General features: G+C 42.2%; 2 protein-coding genes across 18 annotated transcripts in view; one reads left to right on the top strand and one right to left on the bottom strand.

The window, feature by feature from the left end:
• The window catches only part of CC2D2A (coiled-coil and C2 domain containing 2A), a 300,925-nt gene extending 281,915 nt beyond the window's left edge, over positions 1-19,010 (top strand). For all 15 annotated transcript variants that reach the window (XM_058192299.1, XM_058192308.1, XM_058192307.1 and 12 more), the window contains 3 exons: positions 783-841; positions 14,239-14,416; positions 17,480-19,010. In XM_058192299.1, coding sequence (XP_058048282.1) covers positions 783-841; positions 14,239-14,416; positions 17,480-17,668 — 426 coding nt within the window. In that variant the 3' untranslated portion in view covers positions 17,669-19,010. The remainder of the gene's footprint in view (positions 1-782; positions 842-14,238; positions 14,417-17,479) is intronic.
• Positions 19,011-19,150: 140 nt separating this feature from the next.
• The window catches only part of FBXL5 (F-box and leucine rich repeat protein 5), a 46,133-nt gene continuing 40,012 nt past the window's right edge, over positions 19,151-25,271 (bottom strand). For all 3 annotated transcript variants that reach the window (XM_058192311.1, XM_058192313.1, XM_058192312.1), the window contains 2 exons: positions 23,164-23,312; positions 19,151-20,747 (listed from right to left, as the gene is read on the bottom strand). In XM_058192311.1, the coding sequence (XP_058048294.1) occupies positions 20,671-20,747; positions 23,164-23,312 (226 nt within the window). In that variant the 3' untranslated portion in view covers positions 19,151-20,670. The remainder of the gene's footprint in view (positions 20,748-23,163; positions 23,313-25,271) is intronic.

Below are 25,271 nucleotides of genomic sequence, written 5' to 3'. Positions count from 1 at the left end.
GTTGCTTTATGTAAATATTTATTAAATATTATTTAATCTATTAAATATTTATGTAAACATGTATTAAATATTTAATAGATATTTAAGATTTTTTTAAATCAATTTCAGTTCTTACCAAGTACTGAAAAGATTTTCAATCAGAATAATGTGTCTATGCCACCATCACCCTTCGCTTCCCAAACTGGAAATAAGTTGTTTGTGCCTCTCATTACACAGGTGAAAGAGAAACAGTTTGAAGCTAAACCATATACCGTATTTTCCGTACTATAAGACGCACCTGACCATAAGATGCATCTATGTTTAGAGGAGGAAAACAAGAAAAAAAATGAATATGGAGTGCCGAATATGGAGCAGCAGTGTAGTGAGGGCAGGAGGCAGAGCCTGAGAGGACCACATATATATGTCCTCTCATGTGCTATTGATTCCTGCACTGTGGAAGAAACAGAAGGGGCAGGCAATGACAAAGACAGAAAAGGTGGGGTTCAGCATTGTAAAAGGACCCGCTGCCATGGCCCGTATTTTTTGCTCCCTAAGACACACAGACATTTCCACCCACTTTTTTGTGGAGGGGGAGTGTGTCTTATGGAGCGAAAAATATGGTAATTTGATTATCCTGTATAAATTGCATAAGTAGTATTCAAAATGATTTTAATGTAATTTTTCTTATGCCATATTAATCACTTCAGATCTTCAAAGAATAAAAGTACAGATGAATTTAAAGTGCTATAATTTTGAAGTAAATTTCATAAATGCTAAATTACTTCTCTTTCTGATTTCATTAGCCTGAAGAACTCTTCTACCAAAATGCAGACAAGGCTGTCGCACTACATTTACAGAACAGGTAATTTTGCATTAATTATAATATTCAAGGGCTGAAAATTAATGCTGCCAATGTTTTAAAGTACCAACAGATGGCGATACTGCTGTGCAAGAAGCTGCAATATGTTCTTTAGCATCTATTCTTTCACTTCACTTGATAGAAAGTTGTTGTGTTTTTGATTGCTGGAGGATCCCTTCTAACTGAAAATCACTTCCAAATGCAGATTGTTTATGGTGTCACTAGGCCAAAAACTATAAAGGTAGTGAACCAGGAAGAATTGAGATGTGTGATCAAGAATAAAGTGGTTGACCTGTGACAACAACCTATATATTTTATGTGAAAAGAGTTCAGGAACTGATAAAGGACAATTGGCACATCAAAGGGAAATTGCTTTCAAGCTTGACTTTCAAAGGAATGTGGAGGTGGCATTACTGATATTCTTCAACATCAGAAGAGTTTTACAAAATGGGCCCCTTACATGCAGGAAAGAAGTTTCAAGAATTGAAATTTACAGCAGTTGTCACACTGCAAGAATGAAGGTGAGGAATTTCTTTGCAGCACCCTGACATTTTATACAATATGAACTCATCATTACAATGCAAAAACTACAGATTAACAAAGTTGGAACGGATCTTGTAGGTCATCTAGTCCAACCCTCCCAAGCAGGAGACCTTATATCATTTCTGACAAATGGCAGTCCAGTCTCTTCTTGAAAGCCTCCAGTGATGAAGCTCCCACAACCTCTGGAGGCAAGCTATTCCATTGGTAGATTGCTCTCACTGTCAGAAAATTTCTCATTTCTAGCTTGAATCTCTCCTTGATCAATTTCCATCCATTATTCCTTGTCTGGCCTTCAGGTGCCTTGGAAAATAGCTTGAACCCCTCCTCTCTGTGGCAGCCCCTCAAATATTGTAACACTGCTATCATGTCTCCCCTAGTCCTTCTCTTCACTAGACTAGCCATGCCCAGTTCCTGTAACCATTCTTCATATGTTTTAGTCTCCAGTCCCCTAATCATCTTGGTTGCTCTTCTCTGCACTTCTTCTAGAGTCTCAACAACTTTTTTATAGTGTGGTGACCGAAACTGAATGTAGTATTCTAGGTATGGTCTTACTAAGGTGTTACAGAGTGGTATTAGTACCTCCCTTGATCTTGATCATATCCCTCTGTTAATGCAACGTAGGATTACATTGGCTTTTTTGGCTGCTACTGCACACTGCTGGTTCATATTTAACTGGTTGTCCACTAAGACTCCAAAATCCTTCTCAGAGTTACTGCTATTAAGCCTGGTTTCATCAAGTCTTTATGTGTACTTTGGTTTTTCTTGCCTAAGTGTAAGACTTTACTTTTGTCTATATTTCATTTTGTTAGATAGGGACCAGTGTTCAAGTCTGTCAAGATCTGTCTGGATCTTGAACCTATCATCTAGGGCAGGGCTAGTCAACCTTTTTATACCTACTGCTCACTTTTGTATCTCTGTTAGTAGTAAAATTTTCTAACCGCCCACCGGTTCCACAGTAATGGTGATTTTATAAAGTGTATCATCGTCTGCGCATGCCTCTCATGCATTGTGTATTGGGTTTGGGGAGGGGTGCCAGCTACTAGCTCTGCTTGTCTGTTACAGCTGGGTGGTGTAGGGGGAGATGTGTGAGTGATTCTGGGATGAGGCTCTTTTGTTTGCAGTCGCACTATAGCACCATTTAGTTTCACTTACGTAACGTGAACTAAACTTATGCGCGGGCAATGCAAATAGTATATTTTCAGAAATTTAAATTGTCATGGGGAATTTTATGAAAACCTAATGAAAATGTTTTTAAATAATGCTATGAAAATTTTTTAAAAAGTCAATTAAATTAAAAAAAAAGGAAAGTGCTTCAGTATCGAACAAAACCCCTACTGCCCACCATGAAAGCTGGAACGCCCACTAGTGGGCGGTAGGGACCAGGTTGACTACCACTGATCTAGGGTGTTAGCTATTCCTGCCAGCTTAGTATCATCTGTAAATTTGGTAAGTTCTCCTTCTATTCCTTCATCTAAGTCATTTATGAAAATATTAAAGAGTACTGGGCCTATGACAGAACCTTGTAGTACCTCACTGCTTACTTCTCTCCATGTAGACATAGACCCATTAAGGACTACACGTTGAGTACGGATCCAGTTATGAATCCATCTGGTGGTGCTATCTATCCCAGTTTTTTCTAGCTTGCCAAGAAGTAGGTTGTGGTCTACTTTGTTGAATGCCTTGCTGAAGTCTAAGTATACCATGTCCACAGTATTTTGCTGGTCTACTAATTTAGTCACTATGTTGAAGAATGAAATAAGATTGGTTTGGCATGATCTGCTGTTAACAAACCTGTGCTGACTGCTAGTTATTACTTTTCTCATTTCTAGATGTTGGCAGATCTGGGTTTTTTTAATTATCTTTTCCAGTATCTTCCTGGGTATTGATGTTAGGCTGATTGGTCTGTAGTTTCCTGGGTCTATTTTTTTTCCTTTTTGAAGATGGGAACCATATCAGCTCTTTTCCAGTCCTCTGGTAGTTCCCTGGTACTCCAGGATTTTTGAAAGATGTGGTATAATGGTACCACTCCAAAGCAATGCAAAAGCACCAAAGGTGCTTTTTCAAGAGGCAACTGGACTTTCTGAAAACCAAAAAAGTCCAGTTGCCTCTTGAAAAAAACACCTTTGGGACAGCCATGACCTGGATGACTAAAGAATCCCCATAGACAAGAGAGTCCTGTGCTCAGTGAACTGACAAAGCACCCTTTCACATCCAGGAGAAGCAATCCTTAGATCCATTTTCACCCCTTGAAGATACCAATTGGTCTCACTCATCTCACAAGGAAATCATCCAGATTTAAGGAAAGATCACATGCCCCCAGAAAATCAGTAAAAAAAGCAGCGCCAAGCTTCCATCCTGCCTCTTGGAAGTACATCCCAAAAGGAAAGTACCTGTTCTGTTTCCCTTCCCCCAATACTCCCAGCAAAGAGTCAGTCAGAGGCCTCCTTTTCTGATTTATTTACATATATATAAATGTCCTGGCTACGTCTACCCACGGGCCTGCCAAGTTTCTGGAGATAACAAGGAAATTACAGATAAGGCCAGAATTACTCACGAATATATTCTTCCCTCCGTTGATACAGATTGCCCGCCCAAATTCATTACTTTGTCCAAGACAAAAAACCAGGAAGTCCCGCCTCCTATTTATAGTCTCTGCAGATGTCACTGCATGACAATTATGACTTGGCTTTGTCCCAACTCTTCCGCTGCTGCGCACGCCGATCACGTCTACGTAACCTTGCATCACTCCAAAACTGTTCTTGGGGCGTTGCCAAATCAGAAGGAGGCTCCATGGAATCAGGCTTTGCCGGCCCCTCCTCCTCCTCCCTTTGAGTGGGTGCCAGGGAGGGAAAGGGCTCAAGAGAAGCAGGGCTGGCCAGGTCTTCTCCCTCACTTTCTGAATCATCCGAGTCCAGGAGTCCGGGTCCAGGAACCTGGGTCACAACACTATCCCTCACCGCAGGGCCCTTCCCCCGGGGCTGACGATCGGGATGCGGTCGGGCTGGGTTCTGCTCATGGAAGGCCTGCACCAGGTCAGGGGCATGAACGTCGGAGGCATCTACCCAGGAGAAATCAGTCCCGTATCCCTTCCACGCGATCAAATATTGGAAACGACCCTTCAGCCAGCGGGAGTCTCGTACGCTGTGGACTTCGTATTCCTCCGATCCGTCCTCGGCGACAGTGACGGGTGCTGTTGGGCACCGAAGGGGACTCGGTGTGGCCTCAGGAACCAGAAGGGACCGGTGAAAAACGGGGTGGATCCGCATGGATCGTGGCAGGGTCAGTCGGTAGGCTACCGGGTTGATGACTGCCTCGACAGGGAACGGGCCGATGAATCGGTGGTCCAACTTCTTTACCGGGCGGTCGGACGGGAGGTGTTTGGTGGAGAGCCACACCCGGTCTCCAACTGCCAGCGGGGGCGTTGCCCGTCGGGAGCGGTCGGCGGACCGTTTGTAGTCCTCCTTTGCCCGATTCAGCTGCTGACGTACCAACTGTTGGACCGCATGCAATTCCGTCAGGAAGGTCTGCGTTTCGGGAACAGGAGAGTCCAGTGGTGCCAGAGGGAAGAGCCGCGGATGGTACCCCACATTGGCAAAGAACGGGGTCATCTGAGTAGAGGTGTGCTGAGAGTTGTTAAAAGCAAACTCCGCCAGGGACAGGTAGTCGGCCCAGTTGTCCTGTTGCTGGTTGATGAAGCAACGGAGATACTGTTCCAGTATACCGATGACCTTCTCTGTACCCCCGTCGGTCTCCGGATGGTGCGATGACGACAGACACACCTGCACCACCAACGCGGCCATCAGGCTCTTCCAGAAGCGGGCTGTGAACTGAACTCCACGGTCCGAAACCACCCTGTCCGGTAGACCATGGAGGCGGAAGATGTGCTGCAGAAAGAGACGGGCGTTTTGCGGCTGTGGGCAGTCAGCAGCATGGGATGAAGTGTGCCATCTTGGTGAGCATGTCCACCACCACCAGCACCGTGGTGAACCCAGAGGACGGCGGCAGGTCTGTCAGGAAGTCCATAGAGATCGCCCCCCACGGTCTGTCGGGGGTCGGCAAGGGCTGGAGGAGCCGGGAGGGGCCCCGTGGCGGTCTTGGCTTGCCGGCACGGTACGCAGGGTGTCACGAGGCATGTATATCATGCCGCACTGGGGGCCACCAAAAGGTCCGTGTCACCAGGTGGAGGGTCTTGAAGAACCCAAAATGTCCTGCTGCAGGGTTGTCGTGGCACTGGGTCATGACGAGGGCTCGGAGTGGTCCTGTGGGCACATATAATCGCCCCCGAAACTTGAGTAAGTCCTCCTCCAAGGTCCAAGGAGACGTGGGGCCCACCTCCGCTCTCCTTTGCTGCGACCAGGCGTCCTGGCGCTGCGCCTCGCACCTGGGCCCGCAAGTCCACTGGCTCCCGTGCTGCGGCCAAGGCTTCTGCCGGCAGCACTGTCCGTGGAGGAAGGGGGTCCTTGGCGCAGAGGTACTCTGGCTTGCGGGACAGGGCATCCGCCCTCCGGTTGTGACCGCTGGGAATGTAGGTCACGCGGAAGTTGAACCGGGCAAAAAACAACGACCACGGATCTGCCGCTGGTTCAACTTCCGAGCTGTGGTGAGGTGCTCGAGATTCCGATGGTCCGCTCGACCTCCACCTGATGTCGGGCCCTCCAGATGGTGTCGCCAAGCCTCGAATGCAGCCTTGATAGCCAGCAACTCTTTTCCCAGATAGTGTAGTTGCGCTCGGAAGGATTGAGTTTCCGGGAGTAGTAAGCGCAGGGAAAAAGTGTGCCGCCATTCGTCGGAGCCTGTAGCAGCACCGCTCCCAGAGCCACATTGGACGCGTCCGTTTCCACCACAAAAGGCCGGAGCGGGTCGGGATGCCTCAGGACGGGTTCCGTGACGAAGGCTTTCTTGAGGGCTGTGAATGCTTCTTGCTGCGGGGGACCCCACCAGAACGCAACCTTCTTCCTGAGGAGCTGGGTAAGTGGAGCCGTCAGTGTGGCAAAGCCCGGGATGAAGGTCCGTAGTAGTTGGCGAAGCCAGGCGCTGAACATCCTTCACCCGACGAGGGCTTCCCAGCTACACAAAGCTTCTACTTTACATGGGTCCATGGCTATGCCCTCGGTTCTCTCTCCCCACTCCTCTCTCATCTCTCTCCCCCACTCTTTCTCTCTCTCTCTCTCCTCTCCCTCCCACTCATTCTCTCATCTTTCTCTCTCCCTCTCCCCCACTCTTTCTCTCTCCCCCATCACTCACTCTCTCATTCTCTCTCATTCTCTCTTTCTCTCTCTCCCCTCTCCCTCCCACTCATTCCCTCTCCCTCTCTCTCCCTCTCTCTCTCTCCCTCTCCCCCACTCCATCACTCTCTCTCATTCTGAGTCTCTCTCTGTCTCTTTCTCTCTCATTCTCCCTTTTTCATTCTGTCTCTTTCATTCTCTGTGTCTTTCTCTCTCTCATTCTGATTCTCTCTCTCATTCTCTCTGTGTCTGTTTCTCTCTCTCATCTCATGGGCCAGCCAGTGTCTTAGGGCTGAGAGGAAGTCAAGCATCTCCCTGAGAGATCGAGGTGCGCGGAGCACCAACAAGGGCTGGAAGTAGTGCAGGAACTAAACACTACTTGAGCTTGCACGGCATCAGCTTCTGCCTTGGTATATTTGCACAAAGCAGCCCTTGTCTCCTGCCACTTGGGACTCGGAGCAGTAAACGGCAACTGACCTGCGGAGTAGTCGGATTTGCTCTCCATTGCGGACACCAGATCAACTCCCTCGTCTCTCGAGGAGCCTGGCTGAAGTTTCCCATGCTGCTTCAGTGAGTGCTGCTTGAGAGACATGAGCTTGCAGGGGGCCGATCTGGTATCCGCAATGGAGAGCAAAATCCGGCTGCTCCCTGGACCAGTCACCATTTACTGTTCCGAGTCCCAAGCAGCAGGAGACGAGGGCTGCTTTGCGCCACCGGCTGGCACAAATATACCGAGGTGTAATGCTGATGCCATGCAAATGCAAGTAGTGCTTCACTCCCCAGCCATGGCAATCGCTGCTTCGGCCTGCTTGTGCTGCCCCCTTCCCCGCCGCAGCAATAGCACCATTATTTCTTTCTGGATGGAGACAGCTGAACTCCTTTTTGCGTATTGCATCACCAGCAAAGCTGCACATTGAACATGCCACCCCAGGGCAGAGATTTCCAGCCCTGCCATGGCCGGTCCCATATTCCAGAGCTGTAGTGGTCACACTCACAGGACTGGCCCATTGGTCATCCTGGAGCAGCTCCTCCACCAGGGTGCACTGGCAAAAATACGAAGATTTCTCTATGGCCCACCAAAATTTTCTCATGGACCACCAGTGGTCCATGGACCACAGGTTAGTGACCGCTGCTTTAGACCCTTTATTTTTTCTTCTAGTAACTTGATTAGTTTATATTTGGTACATATATAATTTGGGTATTCTATGGGTATAAATGGAACATGTTTTGCAGATCATAATAGTATCAGTTTCTTTTTCCATGAGTGGATTTTTTAAAAAATGAAAATGAAAGTGTAGGTTTTACCACAGATTTTTAAAAGGGAAAAATGTCCAGTTTAGAATTTTGATATTCTAACAGATCATTTAAAATTTCTTTTTTTTTAAATACAAAACGTTTTACCAAAAAAAATTCCCCCCCCCTTTCCCCCCAACCCCCCTCCCTTCGCTAATACCTCCCCCCTCCCCCCTGACTTCCCAGATGAAGCACAAGGTATAGTTAAAAATAAAACAAACATATGCTAAGAAAATTTTCCCCCAAAACTATTATACCAATTTTCCTCCTAACATAACCAAATCCTTCAGGAGAAAAAAAAATAAAAATTAACAATTAACAGTAACAAAATATATAAATCAATAGAAGAGATTAATCCTAAAGTATTTAAAACCAACTAAAGCATAAAAATCCAATCCAATTCAAAGAATATCTCCCTTATAGCTTCTATAACCATATAATTTTTCCCCCATGTCTTTCTTACATAAACTCTTTCAAATATATTCTATTCAAAATACAATAAAACACATTATAAAATTTCAATACCGAGAATTACAGTAGCTATTCAAATTTAGTCCTTCCTCGTCAAAATCCAGTATAAATCCAAATACCTAGTCTTTTATGATAGATATAAAACATATAATCAACCCATTTCTTCCAGATCTTCCTCACATATTGTCTTTCAGGGACAGTAATATTTTTGTCTGTTAATAATTCAAAACAACCTCGTTTCAAGGATAATACTTTTGTCTCGCCATTTTTTTTGATGCATTAATCTCTGTCTTTCCTTCATTACTCCTTTTGAAAAGTCAGTCACAATATTGCCTAATAATTCCTTATGTCCAAAAATCCACAAATTACTACCATATATTCCATCAGTTTAAAGAGAGAATTCTTGAAAAGCATTAAGCCTGTAAGTTTTTTCAGTTCAGGAGACAGCCTCCTGTAACACAAATTCTGACATTTCATCCAAACTATTTAAAGGAAACTTCTTTACATCAACTTGTTTATTCACGATCAAATCTTCATATTTGTCCACTTTTGTTTGTATCTCTTCCATTGCATTTAAGTCCTGATCACACTGGTTAATTTCCTCCAAGCCTTGATCCAAAAAGTCCCCATTTTTTATCAGTTCGTATTTTTGAATAATTAAATACATTCTTTCTGTGTAATCCTGTATAAAGTCACGAATCCATTCTTCTGAAAGAACCTTCATGACAAAGTTCTTGCTGAAAATCCCCTTATGAAATACTTAAACAACGTAATATAATCCAACAATCCACAATCCAACACAATAAGATGAAGTCTCCATTCAGTTTCGATTTCGCAGCAAGGCTATCGGTCTATTTGCAGTTAGTATCAAACGCCATTTTAAAAGAAGGGGGGGGAAAATTCTCTCTTTAAAAAAAGGAGGAAGTCAGAAAATCAACAATACTTGCAAAACAGTAATTGTTCACTCATGCTTCTTCCATCTGCTTATAGGAATCCACAAAAAGAAATCAATTGTTAGCAGAACTTGGACACCTTCCTCGTTTCCTGCTTTTGCAGGAGACGCACTGGATACTGAGGAGGAATTCAATGGGACTTGACCTTTCGGGACTTTGCATAACAAAAACAAAGCCCCTAGGGGAATCTACCACTCTCCCCCCTGCTCTTTCCCCTGCTCTCTCAACCAGAGAGGAAAAATTAAGTTGGGAACAGCTGTTCGTAGCTGTTTACACCAGCTTTTACCATATCCAGTGCGGAGTGCCATAAATTAGCACCCAGCGAGAAAGGTGGCGCCAAGCGGAAGTCCAGATCATTTAAAATTTCAAATTTAGAGGGAAAAGTCTAGCTAAAAATTTAAGTTCTAGCAGTTAAAAAATAGTAGTTTAAGGATTTAAAATTCTATAGTTCAAAATTGTCTAGTTTAAAATTTTAAAGTTTTAGCAGATTATTTAAATTGTCAAATTTTAAAACTTTCAGTGTTGAGTGGGCTTAGGTGCAAGGTTCGGTCTTAGCCTGTAATGGAATATTCTATAATTATCCCTTTCCTCTCTGCCTTATGATCCTCTCCCTCCCTGCCTTCTTTTGGACTTTATTATCTCTTCCTTCTCTGCCTTTGTATGTTCTGTGCTTGCTATTGTCTACTCGCCTTTATTTATTTATTTTGCCATTTGTCCTATGTTGTCTTTTTATCCTCTCTTCCTACTTGCTTTTCTCCTGCGACTACCAGGTATTCAGCTCTCCCTGCTTTTCTCAGTTCATGGCATTGCCCCCCACCACCTCCATCTGTTATTCTGCCACGCTGTTCTGTTGCCATTCAGTCACCATTCGCTGGTCCGCTGTGCTGCAATGACCACTGATAGCCTCTCATTCCACCGTTGCTTTACCATCACTTTCCATGTTGCTCTGTGTTGATCTCAGGATCTGGTTCACTGTGCTGCCCTTTCTGCTGGCTCTCCTTTCTGTGGTGGTGCTGCTCTTTGCTCCTCAGCCACATGGCTCCCGTTTGCTGGTCTATTACACCAGTGTGCTGCTTCTCCCAGCAAACAGGACTGCCTGGATGACTTACAGTAAGCTCACCTCTCCTCTCCGCAGCTGGCGTCCTCCTCCCTGCTCTACTCAGTCACCAGCTCACCTGTCGTGTCCCACTCCCACTCCGACGCACGAGTCAAGGGAGTCCGTGGCAAACTTGGCAACGAAGCCTCTGCAGCTTGCGAAGTCCCTTCGAGATTTATCAGGGCAGGCAGGAGTCCAAGTTGTGACTTCAGCGATAGAGTCCGATATCAGCAAACTAGCTAAGACTTTGCTTGACTCAAGGTTGGAATGCCAAAAGCAGGTCCTTTATATAGGCTGTGGGGTGTGGTTCCATGACTCAGCATTTATCCAGGCCTGCCCCACCCCTCCTCCTGCTGGCGTCACCTCTCAGATCTCCGGAAGCGAGGGTCCTCCCACTCTGAATCTGCTGGCAGCTTCTGGGAAAGGGAGGAGTCAGAGGGAGTAGGGCCGAGTAATTCCAGCACCTGGCTGCCATCTTGCTCTGACGGCTGAGCCAAAGGAACACACGCCGTAGGAGTGACGTTTATCAGGCTTGTCCGTTCACTCCTAGAATCCTCTCCGGGCATGGGGCCAGGGCTGGGGGCTGAAGGCATGACAGGCCGTTTATCTTCATTATCAGACTCGGAGTCTGATAACAGGCCTGGTTGGAGACGGGAGGGGCCGGCTGAGGAGAGGAGGGAGGACGAGTCACATCACCTTTTTGTTCTCTGCCAGTCATTGTTTTGCCCTCAGTCTGCTAACCTCTCTGCCCTAAGGATGATTTTCCTCTCTTCTGCACAGTTGGCCCTGCTTGCTCACCAGCTCACCTCCTTGTTGTCTGCCAGTTTGTTTTGTCTCTCCACTTACCTCACTTCAAATAGTGGTACCGGTCTATGCAATATCATCATAAAGAAGAGGTAAAAAATTTAACACCCAGGCTTCAGCAGGAAAACTCAAAGTTATAATTCCTTAGGACACAGATGGTATTATTTTCTTGAACTTGGCAGCACTCTCAGCTCAGACTACTACTGTCATGTCTGCCATCTTCAGCTTCTTCACTTCGCTGGCATCCTGCGAAGATGGGGGAAGGAATTTAGGGAAGTGATGCTTAGGCATGGGAAAGGGAAGACAAATGGGAGGGGGGAGATAAGGTGTCAAACCAGAATAAGCCAGCTGTTGGGGATTCCTGGCCTGGGAACAGAATGCAAAACTACAGTGAGAGGTGCCAAGCATCAAAGTGGTTCCCAAAGCATCAAAAAGAAATATTATTGGACACTGGTAAACTAATCAAGGGGGCAGGGCCAGGGAAATGGGAAAAGTGTAACATTTGCATGGGTATACTCAGATCTAGCTTTACTTTCATTGCAACAGCTTAACTTCAGTAAAAGAACCTATCACTTCAACCAAATGGAATTGACGGTTTTTCTTTCCTAAATGTCTAAGTTGGGGCAGGTATGACATAATGCTAGATCTGCAATAATAGCCAACCTGGAGACATACCTCTACCATGGGGACCATGCACAGAATGTCGGCACAAGAGAATGATCAGGAGGAAATAGAAGCTTGGGGGCGGGGAAGACCACATCAAAACCCCTAAGCAGAAATCACTCCAAGTGGTTAGGGGAGGCAGAAGGCTGCAACGACCAGTCAAAATCCCAAGGTTGCTGGTGGTCAGAAGGGTGATTGGGAGGAGACCCACTAGAGCATAGATGTCAAATTCATGGCATCACATTGCTGTCATGTGACGTATCGCTACATTTTTCCCTTTACGGAGATGGAGTGGCCATGGCCTGTGTCTGAACATCCGGCCTGTGGGCCACCAGTTTGACACTCCTGCTCTAGAGTAATCTTCACTTGGGGGACCAGAGGAAGTTGCTGGAGGGAACCCCCGAAGATGAGACGAAGTGGCACAATGAACCATACTGTGACAGCATGCTCGTTGAACAGGCTATTGAATTCCTGAAGGGCGTCTTCAACAACCTCCAAGCACATGAAGTTCTAGCTCAGTTGGCACCACTGTCAGGGTTCCGACAACTGATGCTGACAATCACCACCTGCTGAACCAAGGCAGGGACAGGCAGACAATGGTGCAACTACACCCATCACTATGGTCGCTATAGTGGAGGGGTGAAATGCTCCCAGTTTGGACCAGATCGGCTGATCCGGTAGCGATAGCGGCAGATGGTTTGGAGAACTGGTAGCAGAAATCCCCGCCCTCGTCCCCCCCCCGCCTATGCCCAGCTGAGCCACGGGATCATCAGAGCCTTTTTTTTTACTTTTAAAAGCATTATTTACAACCTCTTTGGCCGAATAGGTTGTAGAAAAAATGCTTTTAAAAGTAAAAAAAAAAGGCTCTGATGATCGCGCGGCTCAGCTGATCACACCCCCGTGCGCTGTTCTACTTACCGCATGCCTCCTTTTGGCATGCACTGTGTGCATGCACATTGCATTTGGTGTGTGGTGTGCACTGTGAATGCGCGCAGTGCGCAGCCAACGAACCAGTAATAAACTGATCCAGATTTCACCACTGCTATGGTGCCTACTCCAACACTAGTTCCAGCATAGCAGCTAGCACCAGGTCTGATGGCCCAGCCACTACCACGGGCCTGGGCCACCCCACCAAGGAGGAGAGAGTGCAGACCACAGGGTTTGGGGATCAGATTTAATGGAGCCCCAAAGCATTTGGTGATCTTCTTAACCCAAGTGTGAACCTACATGCAGGAGTTGGTGGGTGACCTACTAACAAAAGGGGTCAAGGTATGAAGTGTGACCCTAGCAGTGGAGGGGAATGCCATAGAGTAGGTGGTTACCCTCTGCAATGATGTTGCTCTGGAGCTGCACGTCAGTCAGTTCCGAGCAGCCCTCCAGAAGAGATTCAAAGACCCGCTCACCAATTGGAAGCCCAGGACAATAATTAAGATAAACCAAGGTCAGCAACCCGTAGCTGCCTACAACCAATCATTTTGCAGCTTGCCATGCAGATTAGCTGATTGGCCCCAAGATACACTGATAGTCTTTCCAAAACAAGCTGAATGATGTCTATAATACTTGCATTTCCAGAGGCATAACCTTTGCATAGGAATACTCAGATCTAGCTTTACTTTCACTGCAACTGCTTAACTTTAGTAAAAGTCCTATCATTTCAACCAAATGGAGTTGAGGTTTTTTCCCCCTAAAAATCTAAGTCAGAGCAAGTCTGATAACTGCATTGCAACACTTAAAACAATATCTCAAGTTACTTTTGAAACAGTTAAACAGAGTTTGTAAAGACATGGAGATTTTGATGCAACATGACATATTTCATACATTGCAAACTACCCAAGACACAGTTCTGTGGTTGGATTTCATTGTCTTATCATATGTACCCTGCAGATTTGGTGTCATGTAACCTTCACCTTTCCCCAAAATTTAAAGAATACATTTATAATGTTGACACAAATGAAAACTTCAGAAGACAGATATTGAATCCTGTTCTCATCTAGTTCCCTAATTGAAGTGACAAATCCTGGTATTGCTATCTCATTTTTTCCATTATGAAAATTGACTTCAAATATTATTACTAAAATGTGAGGTTTGTGTTATTTCAAAAGTGGTAGGAATCTAAAATGTAGCATTTTCAGTACCTTTTCAGAAATCAAACATATTTTATATAGAGAAGCCAGAAATCACATTTCTAATGTAGTTTATTTAGCTATTAGGTTTACCAAGTCAAATATGCCACTCCAATTGAAAATGGTTCTTGCTAGCTCATTCTTGATGTTGTGCATCAAAAACAGTTGCAGAAAACTCTCAGAATTTCAAATGCAGATTTAACATTTCCCCCAAAAATTATAAATATAGGCTTGAGAAGATACTAAAAGAAAAAATCATGGAATGGCGGCCAAACCACTTGACACGTTGGAACAGATATTGTACCTCTGCCCTCCGGCAGTTCTTGCCTCTGTTGGAGAAACATCAAGGCAAAGAGATAGAAGACGATCATCAGGCAGAATTACAAAAACAACTTGGAGACTACAGGGTATGGATAATTTTTATTCCTGAAAAGCATTTTAGATACTTGATAGCTGTGATGCGGTAGCCACAATGAGGCTATAGAGAAGTGTTTTTCAAATTTAGCAACCTTAAAATGTGCAGGTTTCAAAGTGTGCTGGCTGTGGTATTTTGGGAAATGGAAGTCCACACATCTTGAAGTTGCCAAGTTTGAAAAATACTGTCCTAGAGGTATTCAGAAAAACACACACATATCCCATGGAAAGATATTCCCTATTTAAAAGGATTTGGTTTCTTAGACTTATGAGCAGTTTAACTTTTATCTTAGCTTCTATTGGAAGGAAAGTATTGCTTTGGAGGGTTCTCTTTAACTGCTTTAAACTAATAAAAGGGAAGGGCCAAGTCAGCTTTGATTTAGCACATTCTGTTCTAAATCAGTCCGTTGGCTTGCCTAGCTAGAACTTATTAAGGGGAAAAAAAACCACTACATTTCTGGGCATGATTACAACCTTCCTTTGCACTATTACTCGTGCATAAGAAATGGGGTGTACAATTTAGATTTCCCCCCCCAAAATGACAAAGTGAGAATGGCAATTCTTTTAAAGAATTTAAAAGGAAACGTGGCAGAGAGGAGGGAAGTAGAGTTTAAATCATAAGTTATACCTGTCACAATTCTGTACTGTTACATTTTTAAACTGTATTTTGATAATGGCATCTGCAAATGCAAAACGAGATATTGCAAATGCTATTGCTGAATCCTGATTTATTGACTAAAACTAGAATTGCTGGCAGGGGCATCCACAGAAAGGGGTAAAAAAATTGACACTGATCCCCAACCATGTGATTGAAGACATCCTTTTTACCTTGTTACAATACATGGAAAAGAGATGGAGCTTCATTTGCATGGCTGTGGCCACTACCTTGACATTTTCACTCCCTCTTCAATTGCTGGAAGTATAAAAATAGAAATAATAGAAATAGAATAGAAATAGAAAGGAAGGGGGGAGAGGAGAGAATATTTTATTGGTCAAGTGTGATTGGACACATGTGGAAATTTCTCTGGTGCATAATAAGCTCTCAGTGTACATACAAACAACAAAGCATGATACCAGTAAGAGAAGGTAGTAGAAAAGATAAGAATAATATAGCCATACTACATGCGCAAATATCTTTAGATATAAGATAGTAATGCAGAAATTAGGTGATTAGCAGCGTGATGGCATGAGGGAAAAAACTATCTCTGTGTCTAGTTGATTTGGCATGCAACGCCTTATAGTGGCAACCTGAGGGGAGGAGTTGAAAGAGTTTATGTCCAGGATGTGAGAGATCTGTAGATAATTTGCTCAGCCCTCTTTCTGACCCATGCAGTATACAGGTCCTCAATGGAAGACAGATTGGTTGCAATTTTTTTTTCTGCAGTCCTAATTATCCAGTGAAGTCTGTACCTGTCCTGTTTGCTTGTTATACCAAACCAAACAGTTATAGAGGTACAAATTACAGATTCAATAATTCCTTTGTAGAACTGTATTAACAACAGGCCCGGATTAGCTCAGGCTGTAAGGAGCCTGTTATTAGAACACAGTAGCCTGCAATTACTGCAGGTTCAAGCCCGGCCCAAGGTTGACTCATCCTTCCATCCTTTATAAGGTAGGTAAAATGAGGACCCAGATTGTTGGGGGGCAATAAGTTGACTTTGTAAATATACAAATAGAATGAGACTATTGCCTTATACACTGTAAGCCGCCCTGAGTCTTCGGAGAAGGGCGGGATATAAATGTTAAAAAAAAAACAAAAAAAAACCAAACTCCTGAGGTAGTCTGAACTTTGAGTTGACAAAGGAAGAACATTCTTTGTTGTGCCTTTTTAACGGGGCTATAATGTTGGGTGTTCATTTCAAATCCTGGGAGATTATAGATCTGAGAAATTTGAAGTTTTCTACTGTTGATACTGTACTGTCTAATATAGAAAGAGGTGGCAGAATAGGGTTCCTCCTAAAATCCAATTTCCTCTCTAGTTTTAGTGTGCCAGTTATTCAACCTCCTGCTTGGACGGGGAGTTGGACTAGATGACCTACAAGGTCCCTTCCAACTCTATTAATCTAATCTATATATGCAGATTCATAACCATCTCAGTTGAGACCAATGACTGTTGTATCATCTGTAAAGTTCAGTACTTTAACAGAGGGATCCTTAGAAATGCAGTCGATATACAAAGAAAAGAGTAATGGAGAGACCACACAGCCCTGGGCGTCAATTATGCTAATAGAACAGGGTATTTGATGTGATTTTACCTAGATTTGCCTGCTGTTATCTATCTGTCAAAAAATTTATAATCCAACTATAAGTGTCGACAGGCCTAGCTAAGTTAGTTTAGAATGAAGAATTTTTGGAATGATATTGACTGGCGAGTCTACAAAAAGGACCCTTGCATAAGTCCTTGAGGATTCAAGATGCTGTAAGGTGTAGTGCAGTGCCATGTTAACAACATCAACTGCAGAAAGTCTAATTTATATGACCTTCTGCTCATATAGGATTTGAAGCTTTATTTAAAAGTCTGTTAGCAGAGGGATCCTGATTTACCCCCTTGGTATCTATGTTTCACAAACCATTTCTATTGATTGCTTCCAATAAATTTTGTAAAGGAAGGTAAGAATCTTGTTCCATAGGATCTCTGAAAACTGAACAGAACAAGACCAAATTCAGTGTAGAAGAAACTGGTAAAAAAGCATACAGAAAATGCTTTAGCACACAACCTTACTAGTCTCTGGGGGGGGGGGGAGGCCCAAAGACATACGGAAAAGAATTATTATTTTTTGTTCTACAAGCACAGTTGGTAAATGATTGAAAATAACTCCAAAGCTGTGTTCTGCAGTTTTTTTCCCTGACTTCTAAGCCTTCCAAAATTGATCCAAAGCCTGCTTTTTTTTTTGTTCAACTTGTAACTTTGTTTTTTCTAATGTAAACAGCAGAAAAGGAACTCTGTTCAGTTAGTGGTTAAGAACATCTACTTTTTGCAGGGCCCACCCAATGCTGTTAGTAGCAGGTATGGTGGTGTCATTAGATAATCCTTCTCATTCTTTTCCTTCTTGTAGGTCTCCGGATTTCCCATCCACCTGCCATTTTCAGATGTTGCATCTATTGTTGAGGCTGTATATAGTACCGGAGTTCATAAAACTGAAATTCCAAACACAGAATTTGCACTAGCTGTGTATGTTCATGCTTACCCCAAACACATTCTTTCTGTGTGGATTTATGTGGCTTCATTAGTTTGTAATCAATAGGACTCTACAGAAACAGATTGGCTTCCATCGTTTTCAATAGTTGCTGCTATTCAAGGAATTTCCTGCCTGAGCCCACAGTACAGTTAAAGTTTGAGTACAGAAACATCTTTGTGGTGGCGTCCCAGGGGTTTTGGTGCCGAAGTCCAAGAGCTACTAATACTATCAAGGAGGCTGGCAAGAATGAGTAACCAGGAGTTGAAAACCATTGGTACTGCATGTGCTTAGTCAATCATACCTTTCTGTATTTCCTGTCACATCAAAGCAGAAACACCCTCATCTCAGAAGATTTCAGTACTTTTGCCTTCAAATCTTAGATGACTCATTAAACTCAACACCCAGGGACTGTGCTGGTTAAAAGGAAGGGTAGCTCTTGACCCAGATTCAGCCAGGGAAACTTCATGACTAAGGGCAAAATGGTCTCCCCACCAGCCCAGCTTACCTTATTGGACGGTGGCTGTAGATATAACATGAAGATGCCTATAGAGGTCACCTGGAGCTTCTGAAGAAAAAGCAGCACAGAATTCTGAATAATATAGTTTAGTTCGGTAAATGTGAAGCAGATTATTATAGAATAATAAAGTTGGAATGAACTTCGAAGGTCTTCTAGTCCATAGGGACCTCATACCATTCCGTTCAATCTCTTCTTCTAAACCTGCAGTGATGGAGCAACCACAACGTCTGGAGGCCAGAAGCTTTATTAAGTTGCAGATGGAATGAGAATTGGTAAAACATGTCCAGTTTTAATGCTGCTGCTTAGATGCAGGGAAACTTTTTTCGTTTTATTTTCAGTTGGTATTATTGAACTGTAAAACATCCCACCCCCAATCAGAGTTAATTAGGTAAGACCCTTTTCAGTTGCTCTGAAAATCGTAAGAATATAGCAGAAATGGCAACTCAGAAGCCTGGAGATTACTCTCCAAAATTGACAGGGAGGAGTTATCAAGGGAAATAGGCATGCCATAGTTGATTCATATCCACATTTAATCCAGCAGCTCAAGGCAGCATAGCTGTACCCATGTTTGTCCTTTAATCTTCCTGATGCAAATTGCTTTATAGTTGTATAAAATTTCCATCCTAGGGCAGCAAGAAACTCAAATATTGCTGCCAGGCTTTCTTCATTCTTAGATCTGAATCCTGATACTTTCTTAGAGATATCATTGTGTCCTCATACAGGTAAGCAAGTAAACTCTAAATACATAAGACAAATTCTGGGCATCTGCAAAAAGGCCCCATTCACATTTAGTGGAGGGGAATCGTGTGGAGGATTCTTACCAGGACAACCACTGAATTGAATGGATCTGAAAACAGAACAGCTTGGAATAAAATGTCAGAACTCGAATGTATTTGAATTGCTGTCTGCAGTCTTTTTACTTGTTAATGCAAAGTATGTAAATATTTCTTGTGAGTTGTTTTTAAATTTAAAGCTTCTGCAAGTGATTTTTTAAGATACCATATAAATCAAGGTAACTTATTTACAAAATAAACATTAACATACAGTATATTTATTTTCCTCCAGTTGTGACACAGAAATATGACAAAAGTACTTTCAGAAAAGATTTTCAAAATCTTCTATCCCCTTATCTGTTGGTGGCCATTTGGACAAATTATTTTTGTTTTGTTTTTTAAGGAAAGTCACAGCTCTCAGACTGCATGTGACATGAAACCAAGCACTGTATTTTTCAGTACAGGTAGTCCTCATTCAGTGACAACAATTGGGACCAGCAGCCTGGTTGCTAAATGAAATGTTGACTAAGTGGAAAATCACAAGATTGTGACTATGCTTTGCCACTCCTCCAACCTTTGAAATGCTCACCCTAGTGCTGAGAAAATTAGGAAGAATGTTTTTTAATTAGTTCAATTGAAAGAATTGCAAAGGAAGGAATTACAAGAGAGTAGGCAGACAAAGAATGGAGAATATATATCAAAAGGAATACAATGCTGCTGGTTCTTTGTGTAGTGTGCTTGGAGCTGGAACCCACAAACATCCCTATTACGTGCCTGCTTATTCTCTGTTATTCTCTTACTCCCTACATAATCCCTCTTTAATCTCTCTACTCTGCGGGAGAGGTCAGGCATAAGAAAATGCATGCCTGTAATGGTAATCGCATGACTGTGGGACACTGCAAGGGTGGTAAATGGTTGCAGGTTTTTTTTAGCACTTTGCTGCACCAAGCAGTCAGTGAGGTCTGGTTGTAAACACATGCCACCCAGCACTAGTAACAAATTATCTTCCATCTTTTTTTATATTTCCAGCATGCAAATGGATACAAGAAAGTTTCTTAAAGCTGCAGTTTATTTATTACAGTTGCTCTTATCACAGAGAAATTGCTTCTTGGAAAATCCCTTTCAAAATTCAACATCTTTAGTATGTCTACATAGAAGATGTAGGGGATTATGGTTGCTATGCATCTACAGTTAAGCAAATACTTTGAGAATCCCACAAGATGATGTGGCAACAATAGCCTGCTGTAAATGTAGTTCTATTAGACTAACAAATTCTGATGCTGATGGGAATGTTTCATTTACTGTTCCTCAAGCCAAAAATGTGAAATCAGTACTAAAAGACAGAATAAAATCTCTCTAATTCAGGAAGAAGGATATGGGGAAAATAACTACTTAACAAATATATGTTCTCCAAATATGTTTCACATTCACTGATTTATATATAAGTATGTAAGTTTTTTAATGGACTTAGCACAAAGAGAGGGGGGAAATCCTAAATTTAAATGCCAAATATCAGGGTGAAGGTGTCTAAATGATTTAATGATTTGTTTTCACAGCACAAAAAAAATTAACCTCTCACCTTCCAAATTAGTATGGAACATTGTGAAAAATGATAAAACCCTACACAGATTACTTACAAGTTTCTGAATTACGGAGCAAAAACAATCCACAAATCACACTCCTAAAGAAAACAGTCAAGAACAAGATGCAAACTGTAAAGTGCGTGAAAGGAAGCCTGTGGAGCTAAATAAAGTAGACAGAAAAGATAAGGAGTTGGATCATTCACCGGAACGGCAGCAGGCTCGGAAACCACACTGCAAGTTCTGGCATCCGCTGGCAGTTTCAGCATGAGGACCTGTGCAAAGACAGAACAAATGTGAAAGGAAGAAAAAGGGACTGGATGCAGTCTGAACAGAAACTTTTCTAAGCAAAAATGTGTTTCTATGATTTTCACTAAGGCTTACAAGCTAGGCTAGCAAAATCATCTGGAGTGAAAGACGAATGGGGAATCTCATTAGATTACAGGCAATAATGGAATACACAGATTCATCCAATCTAAATATATTACTCCACAAAAATTAAAGGGACATTGTGAACCATTGCTTACTAATGAAACTTTGTTAAGAAAACTGGACTGCACACTATCAACAACATTATCAAAAACTACTTACCTCCATTTGCTAAAACTTTTTTTTAAAAAAACATGCAATCCAGTGCCTTGTATTACCTGACATAAAAATCACAAGTGTGCCACCGAATTTCAGTCAAAATCCTTCTTAATGAAGAACCTCCATGTTAACCCTAGCAACATATAGATTTTTTTCATCTGTGACTCAATGTAGCTGCAATCTTAAATGTACCCTTTCTGACTCCTTACTGAAACTATCATGAGTGTGCTAGTACAATGTCATATTGAATAATTTAGTAAGATTTAAAATCCTAAGTTTTGCTACTGATTTTCCATATATATTTTGTCTATAGCAGAATGCTAAAAGAAGTAATTTCCATACAATCGAATTACCAGTGAAATATTGTAATTGGGTTTAAAATATGACTTTTTTTTAGCAAGAAAATCCATATTTTGTAATTGTCATTTCATTCTTTTTTCAATGTTTACTTTCCCTCCCTCAAACTAGTTCAATCAAACTTAGCAGAAAGCAGCTGGGATGGAGATGGACTAGGAGGAAAACAGTTCACAAGCTCCAATATATAAAGTTGGAATAATACAGTGGAATCGTTCTTTAACTAACATTCATTCAATGTCAGCTGCTGTCAATACAAACATTAAAGAGTAATTGTGCTGATATTAGGATAAAAACAGCATCATATAAAATTTAAAATTCCTCAAATATCAGAAAAACTGAAGTAATAAACCAATCTTAACATCACCATTATGGAATTTTAATTACTTTTTTAAAAACCCAGATTCAGGGCAGTAGTATTTGACTCAAATGTTCTGAGAGTGCTTTTCACCCTGCAACAAAGGACAGGTGGAGAACCAGCTTATGATTTGCTTTTCTTCTTAAATTTCAACTGAATCATTGCAAGCATCTAGTTCTCAAGGTTTATTATTACTTTTTGAAGAAGTATTTTAAGACTTAAGATTACACTCTCGCTCCCTTCTCTCTGAGCAGCTTTCATAAATGTTACACGGGGAGTGTTTTTTAGAATGTTTATCTCAAAATGCGAGGCTAAAATATGAAATTTCCTCACAATAATTAAAAAAATGAAGCTGGTCCTTTTCCTATTATAAAACCAAAGGGATGTAATCAAACATTACTTGTGTCAGTTGCAACCAGAAAGCCAGCAGCAGCAGAAATATACACCAGTATGATTTTGTATATTCCTCAATTGGATATTAGGAATTCTGGCTGGGCAGAACATTTAAGTCCTCAGATATTTAAGTACTCAGAACATTTAAGTCCTCATGTCCTCAGTTTCCGCCTGTAAGCAGTTAACAGTAGACCTGCCCAGTATATTCAAATTTCTATACTACAAATAAAAATAAAATGCTGCATATTATGGAATTCCTCACTATGGAAAGAGAAAATGAAAGCAACATGAGATGTCATTTTTGAAACAGATATAATTACAACCATTGAGAAGCATATCATTTTGCAAATCTATTCTGAAATACTCTTGGAGGGCAACATTCCTCATGCATGAATTTCACTTTCATGAGGTAACTTGCTAAAGATACCAACATAACCAACATAGAGGAGCATTTCTCCCAAGACCATTCCCAACATGATTTTTGGTTTGTAAGTTCAGATATTGATTCAGGCTTAAGATGATTTCAGCTCTGATCAAGAATGCCATTTTTAAATGTACTTTTGCACTGGAAACAAAATTGGTAGTTAGAATATTAGTAAGATACTTGGTACTAAATTAATTAATCTTTAAAAGCATTCAAAATTAAAATATTGAGACATAAAAGTCATAAAACTTTTATGAGTCATAAAAACTTCACAAGAAGATTAAATGTTATTTCTAATCTTTTTACAAACATGTATGCCAGAAGAATAGCAAACACAAAAACTAGAGATTCCTTTTTTTCATAAATAGATCATTAGCCATTTGACTGAAACTAATTTCTTAATACTCCTCACAACTATGATTCCTTAAGAAAACAGCATAAACTTAAAATAAATTTTAAATCTATCTTTGGTAAGACAACCAATTTACCAAATGTACCCTATTTGGAGGTCTTCCATCTATGTAAAGAAAAAGATTTTGAAGTCTGAACAAACATTTCATTCAAAAGACATTACCGTTTATGTTGTCACAGTAGTAAAAGTGTTCATGATTTAGAGACGGGCACACCGAGACCAAATCTTGCAGACCTGCACTAGTTACTGTCAGACAGCCAGAGAGATTGAGGTGTTCTAGATAAGGTAGCCCACCTCTAAGAGCCAACATCCTAGGAATAGAAAACAAAACTCAGTAAAAACCATGTCAAGAACCTTCCTTATCCATTCATCCAAACTGCAAACTGTTGGCCACCCAAAGCGGTCTTTCCCCATATGTTCTGGCTGTCAGAAATTCAACTGAGGAATGCAGTTCTTGGGAGGTCACAATTCATCTCCTAAAGCTAATGATCTGCAGGAGGTAAAAGTGGAAAATGGCAACAAATTTTGGAGTGAGGGTTGTTGGAGTAAAAACAAAAGAATTCTAAGCAGTAGTTCAATTTTAAAGACTCTAACCTGCATACATGATTGGCCTCAAAACCTACCAAGAACAGTCCAATATTTGAGATCTATATACAGTTTAGTATTACTTCACAAAATAATAGCTAGCAGAGGATTTCAAATCCTTAAATAAATTGTTCTAATTATTCTCAGCTAAACAATTTAAAAACTGCTTTGAAAACATCTGTATTCCATCTGATTTGCAGAACTTGCTATATTTTATCTTTATTACAATAGTGATTGTAAAACGTCTCCCAAAAGTTGACCTTGAAAGCAAAGGGTTAATCCCACCTCTTCTAATTGGATTAAGAGTCTTCCTTTTCCATGAGGAAACCCCTCTCCCTTCTGGTGCTTATAACTGCCAACAACAGATATCCTGCCCCCAGCAAGAACACAAAAAAACCCAGAACAAATACAACAGCAAAGTAAGAATTTATCACTTTCAGGATAAATCTTTGCCTCCCATTTTTCTGTGACCTGAAAGTTACTCTATAAAAAATCTAACTATTATTATCAGTCACTGAAGAGAAGCCAACACGAGGAGCAAAGGAAAACACTTTTTTTGAATAGAACAGTTACAACAATAATTTTATTATGTTATTGTTGTGTCTCGCCCGCTCCCCCTGCCGCAGCCGGGCCCCTCTTATCTCCTGCCAGATGCTGATAGTTTGGAAGAATGTCCTGGCATGCCTCCAGGCCCCAGCCCTGGCACCATGCCCGGACAGGCCGAGCAAGACGAAGGGCCTGACGTGCCTTCAGCCCCCAGTCCTGGCACCATGACCAGGCAAACGGAGCAACTAAACTCCTCCCCCACAGCATGTGAGCCTGAAGAATGTGAGGCCAGTCATAAGCTAGGATTGCCAACAGCTGGAGGCTGGAGAGATCCTCTCTTCCCAAGAGTTGAGAGGCGAAAGGAAGGGAGGGGCAGGCCTGGATAAGTGCTGAGTCATGGAGCCACACCCCATGGCCTATATAAAGGATCTGCTTTCTGGCATTCTTTGAGTCAGGCAAAGTCTAACTTGGATTGCTGAAGTCACTTCCTGGTCTCCTGCCTGCCTTGAGAACTCTGATAGGACTTTGGCAGAGCTGCAGAGGCACGTTTGATACAGACTTCCCTGACCCGGCCGTCAGCGGAGGAGTGGGACACGACAGTTATATATAACAAAGGTAAAGGTTTCTCCTGTCTAGTTGTCTCCGACTCTAGGGGGCAGTGCTCATCTCTGTAGGTGAGGTAGCCAAGCATTGTCTGAAGACATTTCTGTGGTCATGTGGCCAGCATGACTATTTGCTGAGGCACATGGAACACTGTTTCCTTCCCACCAAAGTGGTAACTATTTATCTACTTGCATTTGCATGCTAGGCGGGCAAGAGCTGGGGCAAGTAATGGGAGCTCACCCTGTCGCATGGCACTCGGGTCTCAAACCTGGGCTATCAGCTTTCCAGTTTATAAGCTCAGCATCTTTAACCACTGAGCCATCACACCCCTAGATATATAACATTATATTATTTTATAATCATATTATACCCTACAACTTTTAATTAATATGCCAGTATCATCAAAACCTAAACAATAATTGATGGGTCAGCTGCAGTCCTGATTACTACTATTACTGTACTATTGTCTCTATAGTACTTTGTTCTACATTCCAGTCAATCTGTGAGCATCTATATTTCATTTATACATTAGGACT

Source organism: Ahaetulla prasina, chromosome 8, assembly GCF_028640845.1.
Source record: "Ahaetulla prasina isolate Xishuangbanna chromosome 8, ASM2864084v1, whole genome shotgun sequence".
NCBI classification, from domain to species: Eukaryota; Metazoa; Chordata; class Lepidosauria; order Squamata; family Colubridae; genus Ahaetulla; species Ahaetulla prasina.
This window is presented reverse-complemented; position numbering and strand designations above follow the sequence as displayed.